The 16,469-nt window shown below is 45.1% G+C and overlaps 1 protein-coding gene across 1 annotated transcript in view; it reads left to right on the top strand.

The window, feature by feature from the left end:
* Positions 1-14,519: 14,519 nt before the first annotated feature.
* The window catches only part of SGPP2 (sphingosine-1-phosphate phosphatase 2), a 94,399-nt gene continuing 92,449 nt past the window's right edge, over positions 14,520-16,469 (top strand). Inside the window, exon 1 of the mRNA XM_090284609.1 lies at positions 14,520-14,836. Coding sequence (XP_090140735.1) covers positions 14,618-14,836 — 219 coding nt within the window. The 5' untranslated portion in view covers positions 14,520-14,617. The remainder of the gene's footprint in view (positions 14,837-16,469) is intronic.

The following is a 16,469-nucleotide window of genomic DNA, read 5'->3' on the forward strand; positions in this document are numbered from 1 at the left end:
TGGGAAAAGGTGTGCCTACATCAGGGACTCAGAATCCCATCTACTGCACCTTTCCGTGGGCAGAGGCTGGGCCTCGCACATGTTCTTTAACTCTCTGCCTTTCCTACCACAAAATCCTTGCGATTTTTCTTTTGTTTGTTTTGTTTTGCTGGCAACTAGCATCCCAGTTACTGCTTAGTGCAAATCAGTCCCCAGAGTCTGGTCAACCACTTAGGCTGAATTCCTTATTTTATTTTTAACTCAGATTAAAGAGAAAAAGGGTGAACAGAGTTTCTGCTAGCCTCTCCCTGTTATCTTATTCTTATTTCCACAATATCCAATGGTTTTATGAACCCCATTTCATAGATGAAAAGGCTAAGTCTTAGAATAATGAAGTGGATTCTTGCCCTACGTAACATAGTTACAAAGATATCTTTGGGTTAAAACCTAGTGTTCTTGGTGCTGAATTATAGACACAATCAGGTAAACCTGGTCTCACTTTATGAAAAACAAATGGTCCCTGTTCCAAGGAGCTATTTTGAGGATAGAGGTAGGTGATACGTATCTATCATCTAGTTACTTGATTATTAGATCTCACATTTCCATGATTTTTTCCTTCCACTGCTACATAGATGATTTCGCCAATGTTCTTCAAATGGGAGGCTATTTGGTCTGACAGCCAAGATACAGTGGCCGGTTATGACCATGGTCCAGGACACCTGATCACAGCTATTTTGTAAGGTGTCCTTAGCTTCATGTGCTCAGGTCTGCAACAGCTCATTTGTTATCTAAAAGTCAAGTGCTGATGTGTATTTTTAGCAGCATAATCATGCTTCCTCCTTAATCCCAAGAAGCTGATCTTCTTGCCAGTTATAGGACGCATTGGTCGACCAGCTGTCCCGTGAGCTCTTCCCCTGTTGTCAGACATGCTTTTCTTCCTTATGTTGCTTGTTAGAGATGCTATCCTCTCCTGAAGCAATGCAAAGTTTTACCAAATAGTATACCTGAGGCAGGTGATTCACTTACACACTCTCCGTTAACCCAATTAAAGTTGGTACGATGAGGCTTTTGTCTTTGTGCTTTGAAATGAACATATTCAGATCCAAATCATCTGAGAAAAAAATAGATCCTAATCTATTTTAATAGTGTCATATGAACCAAACACATAATTATTTGTATTAAAATAAAAACACCCCATATATCATGACCAATATCCAGTGGTACTGGCTTCTGAATATAATGGGCTTCTTCTTTAAAATATTCAGTCATTATGTGAAACCAACCATAGTTCTTAAGATGATAACTGGTTTCTCTGACTCCAAAAAACCTCCGCTGCCTTGCGGCATACCTCTTCAGGGGAAAGGCTAAGTGAGTAAACCCCGACAGAAAATCCGGAGCCGGAGTCCCTAAGGCGGTTCGACGTTGTAGTCAACACCGGCAACTCCTGCGGCGCACCTGAAGCCAAGCTGTATTGACTCCGTCTTTCCCTTGGACCCTTCAGCTGCGAAGAGAGGGGGAGTCTGCTGCATGGGCAACAGCAGACCCTCCATATCACCCTGCCCAGGCTCTGTAGCTTCAGCTTCACTGGAGAGGACACTCCAGCGTCATCACAAGATGTCGATTCAACACGGGAGGAGACAGATACCATGTCACTCCCGAGTTGGACTGCACAGCCATTCTCGGCGGTGCAGATAGACTCTTGAGAGGCTACACCATCGTCTCTCGAGACGGACGGCTGCCGACGAACGACGACGAGTGACTGCACTCGTGCTAAATAACTATGTCACTGTGTCTTTTTGTAAATTAATACTTAAGGAACTTTTATCAGTCTGCCTTCAGAGTTAAGTTTACTAATCCGAAAAATATCTGGACCTGTGTGGAATAAAATGATTTGTTATTTCAATTTTATCCACATCCAGACTGCTGATGGCCTCCTGGGAAGATCTCCACTGGGCATTTTGTGATCTCTTCCCGGAGTCCCCTTTCACATCCCTCCCTGACTTCAGCCCACACCTTTCTGTTTCTGCTTTTCTTGGTGCTGTGCCTTCTGTCTTTCATCTGTTAAATTCTCCCCTGATCTCTACTCGTCAGGGTCTTTCCCACCACGGATGGACCTCAAATCCTACCTCCTCCATTGTTCCTTTGATCTCCAGTTATAAATAGCTTCTACCTCTCTTATTGCCACTGTCTTAGATTACAGTCTGGCTATCACTGGCCCACCTACTTCTTCCCCCACACTATTCATGGAGGGTAAGGACTATGTTCATTTCTCTTTTCAACTTCCTACTCTTAAAGCATTAAAACAGAGTTTTTCCTTTAGCTGGTGCTAAAGCATTCAGCATTGAATCAAATCCTGGGTTGTTTTTGTTTGTTTTTGTTTTTCTTTCTCTGGTCTAACCAGCAAGGATTCAGAATTGCATCATATGGTTTTTGTAAATCTTGGAGTAAGAATGGCCTTTTAGCGACACTGGAAGAATGCCTTGATGAATACATGGGGACTGTCATTTTTAGACGAGGAGCAGAATCACTAAATGAGCAGAGCCCCACATCCTGGAGGGGGCTGGAAACCAGCTGGGAACATGAGCAATCCATCCAACCCAATCTTCCTTCAGAATGGACTCGTTCAATCCTGCCTTCCTCACTCTGTGCTAAAAGCTATTACCAGTTCAGCGCAAAATGTTGGCCTTCCCAATAATTTCATAGGTGATTACCAGGTAAGGGGATTAACTGTGATTTCTCCCCCAGAGCAGCTCAATGGGAGAAAAACAAATTTTTTTTGGTCCTAAAGTACATGATTTTTCAATTTTTAGACCACTAGTGAGTTAACAATGCTAATTAATAATAGATTAAAGTTATATTTTATAGCAAGTGATTTAACTGTTCCAAACCTCAGTTTTCTCATCTGTCCAATAGGGCAATAGTAACTTTTCCAAACGTTTCAGTTCCTGTGATAACTAGAGATAATGTTTTTGAGTGCCAGCTTATGCTTCTGCCCTCCGGGGTCTGAGACCATTGGACTTAGACTGGATCCACACCACTGCTGGGTCTCCAGGTTGCCGACTAGTCCAATGTCTCGGAACTTGCCCGCGTCCGTAATCACAGGAGCCAATTACTATAATGAATCTTGTGAGATACGTGTATATATGAGGTATCTATGTAGATGTAGACGTAGATGTATATTCTATTATTGGTTCTGTTCCCTCGGAGAGCCCTGATTCTTGGTATTATCTGAAGTAGAAAGAGACAGAGGTCAGAAGCTCATTACCTATGGAAAAGAATGGGGGTCATCGTCCCGAAAGACACCAGTGGCACTTAAGTAATCAGGAAATAAAGTGATGACAAGGATCCTGTGCTGAGTCACAGGAAGTAGGTGAGTCACAGCAAGCTGCTCAGAGCTATTGGCCAGACCTCCTTTCAGTCACCCGTGGGAGCATCTACCAGGCTGCCCATGCTCAGGGGCAAAATGGTTTCTGCTCTGCTCACAGTCTCAAATACACACCAACCTCTCTCATAGGAGGACTCTCACCTGGATCTCTGCCAGTAAGAGTGAGTTTAGGGAAATGTAGCCTTTAGGCCTCTAGCACCAGTGATAAGGAGCCTCTGATTTGAAAAATCAGAGAAAAGAAATTAATCTAATCTATAAGGTAAAGGTCTGTTGATTTGAATAACAACAACAAACAAAATTGTCCTCCTTCTTCCCAGCAGCAAAGGCCCCCACTCACAGCTGTGATGGCACTAGCAGGTGACATGGGGACTCCTTCCTTGTTGACTCTCTGAAGTGTCCATCATCATCCCAGGAACCCAGCACTTCGATTGAGTAGCACAGCCACTTTCTCCTGGAAGTCCGTAAGTTATGGGTGATCTTTGCTGTTCCTAGGTCAGTGACATTGGGCCAGATCTAGCTATGCTGTTCCCTGACACTAACCACCAAAGTGGATGCTAACCATGCATAGAAAATGAAGTTGAAAATATAAGCCAGGTGCAGGAGAAGATTTTGCCTTTGCTAGAACAAGGCAACAAGTTCCTGGCTCTTATGAATCAAAAGCTCACTTGTGTGAAAGTAACCTGCAAAATCACTAAAGGAACTCTCCAGCATTCTTTCTAGTGTTCAGCAAATCCACAGTTACCGGGTATCTCAGTTATGCACATTGTATTTACCATGGCTAACAAACTCAGTTAATAAACTCGAATGTGAATTTATAAGGCTTCATACGTTTTTATGAACCAAGTAACACACTGATATTTTTTCTTAGATTTTATTTGTTTTTAGAGAGAGGGGAATGGAGAGAAAGAGAGAAACACTGATGTGCGAGATAAACATCGATCAGTTGCCTCTCTCACGCCCCCAACCAGGGACCTGGCCTGCAACCCAGGCATCTGCCCTGACAGGGAATCAAACCTGCAACCTTTTGGTTTGTGGGAGGATGCCCAGCCCACTGAACTACACCAGTCAGGGCCACCCTGATATTTTAATGGGGCATAATATCAACATAAAAAAAAAATAACATTGTAAAAGCCGTAATATTTATGACTGCAGAACTTAGAGGTAACATAGGCAGTTCAGAAGTCAAAGCGTGTTTGAACATGTTGTTTGCCTCCTGTTATCACCTCAGCCGATCAAGAAAGCTGTTCCCTGCTGTGCACTGACCACAATGCTAGCATTAAGCTGAGTTTTATGGCATGCAAACAAAACTTAAAAAAAAAAAAAAAAAAAAATCTCAACTCACAGAGTGAATTAGCCAAACAATGTAGATTAAGCTATGTCAACGATGATGCAGATACAAAAAACAAACAAAAATAAAAACTGGGAGATCTGCAGAGAATTCTATTATAGTTAAACTAAGGGATAAATAAGCATTTCATTAACTTCACAAAATGACCCTTCAAGAAAAGTAGGGAACAGAATGATCATATCGTAGTTCCACAGATGGTTAAACTTGGGCACAGAGAAGGGAACTGCTTGAGGACTAAGGGACCTGGACACGAACCTGGGTGTGCCTGACTCTGAAACCCACACTACCAGATCGTTCTGCTGCCAGCATTATCAGTAATAAGAAAGGGCATTATTAGCAATGAGCAAGCACCGGAAACAAAATTACAAATTAACATTCTCTTCATTATTCATCTGGGGAAGTATTTGTTACTTACGCAAGACAACACATTGCCAGTGTTGTAAACATTGCCTTGAGAGAACTACTGCAAACCTCAATGGGCTAAATGTAAACATATTCCAGGAAATTCAAATGCAGGATCGTTTACTGACCCTCACTAACTGTGTTATGGAAGAAGATTTGGAGGCCAAATTTGGGACTAGATTTACTGATACAGATGCCTGTCTCCTCCCTGCATTTTAATTCCAAAAGGTGAGAGACCGCGATTTCTTTTTGTGTCTAACACTGGGGGGTGGGATTCCAGTGGAAAACATCTCAATGATCAACACTGGCCGACCTTGTTTTAAATGCAGTGAATGTAAACCCAAATGCTTCAGGGGCCTAGCTGGCAATGAAATGTATAATCAAAGGAGGATGTATAATAATACAGAGTGGGGAGGTCTGTGGAAAACTCCGGAATGGAGTTCTCTAGTCTAGAGAAAGCAGCAGATATTCAGGTCAGCCACCATGAATTTGGGCCCAGTGATATCAGAGTTTCCAGATTCTGAACAGAGGCTAGAAATCTATATTTTACATAATAATATCATCTGATATTTAAAGGTTGGCAATTAATCCCATTTTTAAAGAAGATTTTATTTATTTATTTTTAGAGAGAAGGGAAGGGAAGAAGAAAGAGAGGGAGAGAAGCATCAATGTGTGGTTTCCTCTCTCATACCCCCAGCTGCGGACCTGGCCTGCAACCCAGGCATATTCCCTGACTGGAAATCGAACCAGCAACCCTTTGGTTCACAGGCCAGCACTCAATCCACTGAGCCACCCCAGCAAGGGCTTAATTCCATTTTTAAGGTCAACGTGTGGGCCAGACTCTGAGACCTATCCTCTACATGTAGGTTCCTGTGTGTTGCTAGCTCTGACTTTTACCTGCAGACTGTGTGCAGGGGGCCCCTGGGCTTCAGGAACACTGATGCCTGAGGCCATGTGGAGTGTGGAGTCTGAGAACCTGAACTGGCCTGCAGGATGATCAGGGCTTTTGCATAGAGTAGGGCTCTGCATTCCTATGTGCTTAAGGCAGTTTAGATTGCTCATTGGCCCATTGCGGACAGTAGCCATCGTCACAAATGCTTCACAGCTGAACAAGGACCTTTAGTGCCCTGCGCTCAACAGCAGAGAACACTGAGACCTGATGAATTCTGCACCAGTTCACACTGTGCTCTTCGCTGCCCAGGGCCTTTCTCACCACAAGGTCCCCGAACCAGAAACTCAAAAGCCCCTAAAAGTGTGTTATTGTCTGTCAGGTGAGTTTGGCAGGGGTATTGCTAACTTTGTGAGAAAGACAAGTAATACCTGAATGGCTCATATCATCTCTTGGTATAATTACAATAATCTCTTTTATGTAAATATCTTAAAAACCTGCTTCTCTCTCTAGTCAAGTCTTACTAGTTAAAAAGTTCTAAAAGAACAATAAATCTTTTTAAGTAACCCCGTGGGTGGGCTCATGCATTAATCTCTTTTGTCCACCAGGTATTCTATATTGTTTTAAGTTAAACAACTGTCTAAAGTTAGGAATGTAATATATGTCTGTGAAAAATTCAAACAAAGGTCAAGAATGCAGAGTAAGAACTGAAAGTTCCTGTTAGCACCTATTCCATGCCAGGTATTTTTTGTTTGGTTGGTTTTTTTTTTAATTCTTTTGCATGCACGTGTGCACACACACGTGTATTTTATTGATTTATTTTATGTTTCTAGCAGCTTTACCAAGATATAACTATCATACGATAAATGCACATATTTAAAGTGTGTGATTTTATAAGATTTTAATAATTTAATAAGACATATATATATACCCATGAAATGACAATCACAATAAAGACAATAAACATATTCATGACCTGTGAAAGATTCTTTGTGCCCTTGGTTATTCTTTTTTCTTTAATAAATTTTTCAATTATAGTTGACATACAATATTTATTAACTTCAGGTGTACAGCCTAGTGATTAGACATTCATATAACCCCACAAAGTAAACACCCTGATAAATCTAGTACCCATCTGACATCATATGTAGTTATTACAATATTATTGATTATATTCTCTATGCTATACTATACATCCTTATGAATATTTTGTAACTACCAATTTGTATTTGTTAATCTTTTCACCTTTTTCACCCATCCTCCTAACCCCCGCCCATCTGGCAACCATCAAAATGTTCTCTGTGTCTATTCGTTGTTTCTATTTTGTTTGCTTATTTTTTTCTTTCAGATTCCACATATAAGTAAAGTCATATGGTATTTGTCTTTCTCTGTCTGACTTATTTCACTTGGCATAATACTTTCCCGGCCCATTCATGTCGTTGTAGATGTCAAGATTTCATTTTGTATGGCTGAGTAATATTCCATTGTCTATATGTACCATTTCTTTATCCAGTCATCTATTGATGGACACTTAGGGTGCTTTCATTTCCTGACTACTGTAAATAATGTTGCAGTGAACATATGGAAGCATGTGTCTTTTCAAATTAGTGTTTTGGGTTTCTTCAGATAAATACCCAGAACTGGAATTGCTGGGTCTGTCTTTGTCTCTTGTTACAGCTAATCTTTTTAAGTATATTATGTCTGGTATAAGTATTGCTACCCCAGCTTTTTTTTTTTTTTTTTCATTTTTATGCAATACCCTTTTCCATTCCTTTATTTTCATTCTGTGTCTGTCTTTCAGTGTGAAATGTGTGTCTTGCAGGCAGTACATGTAAAGGTCTTGTTTTCTTACCTGTTTAGCCACCCTACATCTTTTGATTAGAGTATTTAATCCATTTACATTTAAACTGTTGATAGATATGTAGTTATTGCCATTTTATTATTTATATTTTTGCTCTTTCTTTTTCTTCTTTTTAAAGAAATCCCTTTAACATTTCTTAAAATACTGCTTTGATTGTGATGAACTCCTTTATCTTTTTCTTTTCTGGGACACTCATGTATTTTAATATCTTAAACATAAATAGCAACATGATATACCTATTGTCCAATAATATTCTGAAGATTTGTTTATTAGATGATGCATGCTGGAGGTGAATATCTATGAAGCTTTCCAACTAACTTTTAGTTTATAGATTATTCATGAGTTTGAATATAGGCATGAAGCATAACTAAAAATGTTTCACTAAGATTTGGAAGCTTATCCATAAGTAGATGAGGTTTTAAAATCTTGATAACTGAGTGGTATAGCTCTACCCAGATGTATATAATGAGTACAGCTCAGAAAGTATTATGTTAACTGATTTGTAAATTGAGTCGTACTATAAAAGTGTGCAGGAAACTGATGATTGGAAAGGACTCAACAGTGAGTGACATTAACGGGGAATATTCTTTAGGAATAAAAGTGACCATCCCTAATAGACCACTTGTGAACAAATACATTTCTTTGTCTTAAGATGTGGCACTGGGTACATTGACCAAGCCTGATGTACTTGGACAAAATGTTCCCTCTTCTTTATTAGATGTTTTGATGTTTTATCAGAGCATAAGCCAAAGAAAGAGAAGGACATACTGTTAAAGTTTGGCTGGCTTTCCCACAAGCTCTTTAGTTAGGTACAGCTTGCTTACCTCTATAATGTTCCTCACAGAGAGGTCAAAATCCATCAATACCCACTGGAGAAAACTGTTTGGTCTCATATGATTTCATTGAACGGGGTTCAAACCAAGAAGTCCTGGCAGAAAGCAAACTCAACCAGTATTCATGGTTGTGAAAGCAAGCAACTCGGGCCATTCCTTGAAAGCCTGCTGCAGGGAAAATCCCAAAATGCTAGTCTTTCTTTCACTGTTTTCCCTCTTTCTGTTCCTCTGTCTGCAGGAACATCACCCGCAATTGTTTTTCATTTAAATCAAATTGTTCTCAGCCTGAAAGGTGTTTTTTTTCCCTTCCTCTAAGGAGAAAATTTTGTTATGATGTTTCATGATTTATTGAAACTGTTCAGATAGAAAAAATGTTTTTAATTAGTTAGAAGAAAGAGGTTGCCACCTGAATAATACAAATTGAGTTCTATGCTTCACATTTCAAAATTGCAATAAACTGGGTAATCCATGGATCCTAGAGCTCTGATTAATTTATCAACAAGTGATATGCCTCTAATCTGCTAAAGCTATTAATCCTCAGGTACTTTACGTGCAAAGATATAAATCAGTGTTCATTAAAAAACTGCTAGTAACCAAATTCATATTTAGTAGTTGGCAAATTTTGAAAGAGTTGTGTGCCCTGAATTTGCTTGGATCTCAGAATGAATCACCTATAGAAAGTGACTAGATTTCCAGCAAAGCCCAGGAAACAACTGGATTCATTATGAAGTGAAATATTCTCAATACTTTCAGTGAGTTCCAGAATCTCTTAGGAAATCTGGACTCTGCAGCCCTCTCCAATACCCCAAGGGGGCAGGGTGGGTAGGAATTGATAGTTTCCATGGAAGCAAGAGGTGGATGGGGCTTTGGTGATCCTGTGACAGTGACATAAAGGTGGGAAGCTGCTCAGGTTTCAGTTCTGGAGCTTGAGTTTTTATGTTCTGCTAGTGCCTAGCTGTCTGAGTTAAGCCTCTCCTGGCCACAAGTAACAGAAGCAGGGAGTTGCTACCAAGGATTCAGGGGTAACTCAGGAAGCTGGGACAGGAGGAACCTCACAGTGACTGGAACCAAGCAGCAGAGAGCTGCCTGGGGGGGGGGGGGGGGGGCGGTCATTTGCTCTCCTTGCCTGACTCCTCTGTAGGTCTGCTTCATTTCTCCCCCGTAGGGCAGAGTTGTCTGCACCCGTATGGTCTCCCGCTTTAGAATTTCTTCTCTTTGACTTAACAAATACTGACTGGGGTCTTTGAAACCAAATTCCCAAAGAGAAAACATTTGATGAGTTCAAATATGGCCAGGTGTCTAGTCAAGGACCGATTAGCCTTGCTGAGGGCTCAAACATGGCTGCCAAGCTCCTCCCCCATTCCTGCCCCATCCCAGTGGACAGGGGAGGAAGGAAATTCTCTCATAAGCACAGTGTGGGGTCGTAGAGCTTGCAAAAAATATCTGATACGTTCGGCCACTTCAGGAAAAATCAGCTCTCCTCTCAGAGCCTCCGCTTTCCTCCTTTATAAAGTGGAGATTCAGCTACTTGCTTCCCAGGGTTGCTGTAGAATCTCCACGCAAGAGTGTTAAGGTAAGTCATTAACTCTGAGAACATTTTAAAATGTGAGATTGTACTTAGTCTAGAACAATGTTCACTGACTCAGTATTTATTGAGCAGTTACTACACACTGGTATACTTTTCAATACAAAAGTCAAGAGTGAAGATAAATTCTGGGAATAGAATGTATTTTAGTAATAAAGAGAATAAGTATTAGAGTCAGACAGACCTGGGTTAAATCCTCCTCTACCAGCTATCAGTTATGGGGCTTTGGGCAAGTTTTCTATCTCTGAGCCTCGGTTTTCTCATCTGTAAAATGAGAGCATTTCTTTCTATTACAGTCTATCTGACCCTACTTGATCTAGTCTCTGCCTGCCCCTCCCAAGTCAACCCCTGCCCTGAATCTCTCCAGCTGTGCTGGCCTCCCAGGGGTCCCTCCAACATGCTGACCCTGGGCCTGGCTCAAGGCCTCTATAACTGCAGTTTCCTCTGTCTGGAATGGTCCTTTCCTCCTCATCTTGTTAAGGTGAGCTCCTTCTTTTCTTTCGGGTCTCTGCACAAATATCCCCTTCTTGGAGTAACCATGTTACTAAATATGTCATGATCCTACCCCACCCACAATGCTCTTCTATGTCCTGGACACTTATCACTCTCTAAAAATACAAGTTTATTTGATTTCCTGTTATCTGCCTCCCTCCTAAAGTAGTGGGTTGGCCAAAAAGTTCATTTGGTTTTTTCCCTTAAGATGGCTCTAGTAGTGCTTAGTTGTCTTTAACGTTATTTGAAACCGTTTTGTAAGATTGTGTTGTGACAGCTCTCATATCACTGTCCATTTTTTAAAAAAGTTATCAAAATTAGTGAATTTTTGTGTAGCCATTTTAATGTTGAAGACAGAAGAAAACATGCAACGTTTTCGGCATATTATGCTTTATTATTTCCATAAAGGTAAAGACACAACTGAAATGCAAAAAGAGATTTGTGCAGTGTGTGGAGAAGGTGCTATGACTGATCAAACATGTCAACGGTGGTTTGTGAAGTTTTGTGTTAGAATTTTCTCACTGGGCGATGCTCCACAGTCGGGTAGACCAGTTGAAGTTGATAGCGATCAAACTGAGACATTAATCGAGAACAATCAACATTCTACCATGAAGGAGAGAGCTGACAGTCTCAACATATTCAAATCAATAAACTTATTGGTGAAAATAAAAAAGTGTCTTTTATTTTATGGGAAAAACTAAATGGACTTTTTGGCCAAGCCAAAATAGGTTGCATGATTAAGAGGCTCTGTTTTGGGGTTTGTTTTTTTTTTTTTTTTAAGATTTTGTTTATTAGTTTTAGAGAGAGAAGAATGGAGGGAGAAAGAGAGGGAGAGAAACATTGACTGGTTGCCTCTCGTACACACCCCGACCAGGGACCAACCCAGGCATGTGCCCTGACAAGAAATTGAACTGGCGACCTTTTGCTTTGCAGGGAGATGTCCAGAGCCACACCAGTCAGGGCCGTGTTTTAAGTTGATGTTTCCCCAGGCCTAGGAAGTGTCTGATGCTATGTACCTATTGTCCCATACATGGATGATGAGTGGCTACTTCATAGGGCCGCTGGGAGGAGAAAAGGTGATTTGGTCATTCATGCTATGAAAGTACAGAGCACATACCTGGCACAGAGTGTGTCCTTTCCCTGGGTTGAATAGTGTTCCCCCAAAACTCATGTCTGCCCAGAACCTGTGAATGTGGCCTGATTTGGGAATAGAGTTTTTGCAGATGCCATCATGTTATGATGAGGTCACACTGGATTAGAGTGGGCCCTCATCCAATGACTGGTGTCCTTATAAGAGTGAGATTTGGACAGTCACACAGGGAGACCATGTGACTTCGTCGGCAGCCGTCCGTCTCGAGAGACAATGGTGTAGCTTCTTAAGAGTCTATCTGCACCGCCGAGAATGGCTGTGCAGTCCGACTCGGGAGTGACATGGTATCTGTCTCCTCCCGTGTTGAATCGACATCTTGCGATGACGCTGAAGCTACAGAGCCTGGGCAGGGTAATATGGAGGGTCTGCTGTTGCCCATGCAGCAGACCCCTCCTCTCTTCGCAGCTGAAGGGTCCAAGGGAAAGACGGAGTCAATACAGCTTGGGTTCAGGTGCGCCGCAGGAGTTGCCGGTGTTGACTACAACATCAAACCGCCTTAGGGACTCCGGCTCCGGACTTTCTGTCGGGGTTTACTCCCTTAGCCTTTCCCCTGAAGATGTATGCCGCAAGGCAGCGGAGGATTTTTGGAATCAGAGTTTTCCTTCTCTGATGTGCCCTGACTGGAAGATCGAACCAGCGACACTTAGCTCGCAGGCCGACGCTCAATCCACTGAGCTAAACCAGCCAGGGCATACCATGTGACTACAGAGGAAGAAATTGGAGTGACACTGCCATGAGCCAAGGGCCTCCACACATGACCACCTTATAAGAAAGACAAGAAGTTCCCTGGCTGGTGCGGCTCAGCGGGTTGCATGCCACCCTGTGACCTGAAAGGTTGCCGGTTCAATGTTTCTCTCCTTCTTTCTCCTTTCCTTCCCCTCCCTCTAAAAAATAAAATAAAATAAAATCTTAGAAAACAAAAAGAAGTGAGGGGTATTGTTTTCTCACAGGAATAAACTGAGGCAACCGCCTTTAGCAGCAGCTAGATGTACCTGCTCTTCCAAGGAGATAAAAGGCATTGTTTGAATATTACAATTCTTTGGCCTTATGCTGCATGTACCATGTTTTGCTTTGTCTCCCCCCCTCCTCTAATTGAGAGAAAGGAATATTAAAGATCAAATTTGGGAGACATAACACTCAAGTGTCTTCATGGGAGAACATGTTTCTTTAACACAGATAAAGAACAGGTCCTAACCTAATATGACTCCAGCTTTTAAAACTAAATCACAAGGTTTGGTTCCCCGTGACTGTAAATGACAGCAACTATAGGGAGGGGAGCCTTCTGCTCCCAGGACTGGACATGTTGGAACAGCAGCTCTGTGCTGCTTCCGTAAATTCCATAGAAAATGCCACCTTGACCGTGCTTTCTAGACAGGGTTGGAAATGAGAGCGGAAACTAAGGAATGAGGGAGACCAAATCAAATCATCCTTGCAAGCTACATTCCAGAGACTTCCTAGACTGAAATCACAACTCAGTAAACAAAGTAGTGGCAGGTGTTTGTTGACAGTCACTTGAGTAACCAAATGCTTAGTAGGCTTTGAAGAGGCGACCGGGAAAGACGCAGCCTTCTGCCTCAAACGGAAGACAGAAGGAGTTGAACTTTTGCTGCAGGCTGATCAGCCGGGCGCAATTGGCTGCGCCTCACGCCTTGTGAGAAAACGCACAGGTCCTCACGGGGGATCTCAGCGTCCCCAGAAGTAGGTTCTGGAGGCAGGAGAGAACCCCAATGTCGCCCCACAGGCCATTTCCTTCGCTCATCTGCCGAGATCCCTAGAGCAGGCGGAGGTGCCGGTAGATGTCCGATCCCCCACCCAGTCCTTCAGCACCTTGTTCTCTTCGGATCGAAAGGCCCCGAAAGATCTTATTCCGTCCTTCGCGCGCCATTGGGCAAATAGAGGCAGAGAAGGGGAAAAAGTGGGAGGAGGGGCAAGCGTCATCTTTCTCAAAGCAGAAAACCGGAGAAAGAATCACGTTTCTGCCTATGCGTCTAAAAGTGGTGCCCCAGTTGACAAATCACAGGGGCAGGGGCAGGGGTAGGGACGCGGAGGATGACTCAGGTCCACTTTGAATCTCCTCGGCTCTTGAGCAAGGTCGAGGAAGTTCGGCCTTCGGCGACACGTTGCATCACGCAGAGTATGGGACCAACGTGGGGGTTTCCCCCTAGAAGACTTGACTTGCGAGAAGCGATCAAAGGCGAGAGTAGAGCTGGGTGCAGGGGGGCCGAGGGGGACAGCTGACCTCTGCCTGGGCTCCAGAGTGAAACGAAGGTGACTACGGCAGCAGCCGGCACTCGGCAGGTTGGACTCCCGCAGGTTCACACGTGCTCCGCCGCTCCCCATGAGGTGGCACGTCTGCGCCAGCCCGGAGTGGGTGGAGGCGCGGTCGCGCGGGGAGAGGGGCGGTTTAGACACCTGCGCTCCTCCGCCCAGTGCCGACCTGGCAGACGCCGGGTAGCGCCCGAGCCCGAGGGGAAGGAAAGGCCCTAGGCCCAGCCGGGCGAAGGGTGGAGGAGCGCACCTGGGCTTCTGTGCGCCGGGCGGGGCGGGCGCTAGGACCCGAGCGGTGCACCTGTTGGCGGGCTCCCCGGCCCCGCCCGCCCTCCTCCGCGAGTGCAGAGCCCGCTGGTGCAAGGGCGAGGGACGGTGCGAGCGCAGGGCCCGGCGCGGCGGGGCAGCAGCGTCCCGGGCGCACCATGGCCGAGCTGCTGCGCAGCCTGCAGGATTCCCAGCTCGTCGCCCGCTTCCAGCGCCGCTGCGGGCTCTTTCCGGGGCCGGATGAAAGCCCCCAGGAGAACAGCGCGGGCCCCGCGGAGGGCGTGGCGCGGACGCCCGGGGTCGGTCACCACCTGGCGGCCAACGACAAGGGCGGCGGGGGACCGGCCAATGGGCTGCGCAGAGTCCCGGCCCCCCAGGTAACCGCGGGCCAGGTGTTCGGGGCGGGAGCGAGAGGGCAGCCTGCTCGCCTTCCTGCGGGCTTGCTGGTCCAGGCGACTCCGCGACCCGGGGACGGGCGAGCACCGAGCCTGCCTGGCTCAGAGGGCGCCACCCCCCGCAGCGACCCGGCTTCCGGCGCTGCGGGTGGAGGGGAGGGGGCCGAGGGGGTCTAACCACCCGGACGCCCCGCTCCAACGCTGCCAGGTGGCAGCCAGGTCTAGCCAGACTTCGGATGCTTCCAGGGCGTTAAATGCAGTCTGTTTAGAGACTTTCTGCCTTCATAAGAAGTTACATTTATGTACTTGTCTCTTCTCCCAAATGTGTGAGTTACGTAATTGAAAAACCGAGAGGTGATGTCCTTGGCGTATTGCTGACACGCTTCCCTGGGGAGAAATTCTGAGAACTCCCCCGAGATCCATGAGTTTCCGCCCCATCCCCCCTTTCCTGATCCACATTGATGGGGTGTAGCGGGGCTCAGGGTGCTCGTCACCTTTCTGCATCTCCAGCTCTGAAGACAGAACTTGGGGTTTCAGTATTGCTCCTGGATTTAAACACACTGCCCCCCGCCCCCCACCGCCCTCTGCCGCCGCCAGTGATGAGGTCCTGAAAGCGCTTCCCTCTCTCCCTCTCCCGCCAGAGCTTGCAGGGTGAGGGGGGCGGGGTCCTGCCCGGTGGGACTTGTATTAACTGGCACCAGTGACTTCACAGATGCTGTCAGGAGGGAAGCTCACCACGCTCCCCTCTAGGTGTTCAGAGTGCGGTTACACAACCCACTGCGGCTTTGGGAAGCCAGCGTGTGTTGTCGCAGTGCACAGGGACTCCAGGCGGAAGGGACCAGACAGGCTGCAGATGCTAACGTGCCAGGGCTTCTGTCTGCCAGGGAGGAGGGCTGTCCCTGGGAGGGAGGGCTCTCTGCCGCAGTGACAAGCCCCGGGCACCCACAGAAACTGTCCTTTCCCTGGGGGAGGTAAAAAGTGCGGTCCCGGAGCACAGAAGCATTGTGTTAACAACTCCAGCTCTACCCTTGGTGGGGTGGGGGCTTGGGGGACGCGAAGGAAGCCATATTTTTTCTTCCTAGAAGTTTTGGTAACAGGAAGGTGACATTTAGTTTGACATTTATTTTTGTGTCGATTTCTAGTAACTGAGGGCTGATGAAGAACCTGGCTTCTCTGTAGAGTGGAATATTGTGGGCATTGAATTACAAAATTTGAGATGGCTGGGGAGGAGAGGCGTTGTGTGTTCCACTCTAGACAAATCCTCCTCTTTGACATTGTTTTCTCCTTTTATTTTTCCTTCTCTGTCCCACATGATATCCAGCAACTATTAGATGAGTTTGGGACACCCCTTCTTCTTGCCTTGTCTTAAAAATGGGGCCGAGTGGGGAGATAAGGACCATTCGCCTTCATGAAATGTGGCGGGGCATTTTCTGTGTAGGTAGTTGCCAGGGCTGCTTTCTCTTGCTGTCATCTGAAGCTTCCACTCTGTGTCCCTAATTCAGGAAGCTGGAGGAGAGTGCAGTTTTCCACTAGTGCATTTCAAGCTGGTGATGGATTCTGGAAAAGATCCTCTTGCCCTTTAAGAGCGTGGTCAGCAGATTTCTTGCGGAGAGCA

This window comes from Furipterus horrens, unplaced genomic scaffold (assembly GCF_987537825.1).
Source record: "Furipterus horrens unplaced genomic scaffold, mFurHor1.1.pri manual_scaffold_1, whole genome shotgun sequence".
NCBI classification, from domain to species: domain Eukaryota; kingdom Metazoa; phylum Chordata; class Mammalia; order Chiroptera; family Furipteridae; genus Furipterus; species Furipterus horrens.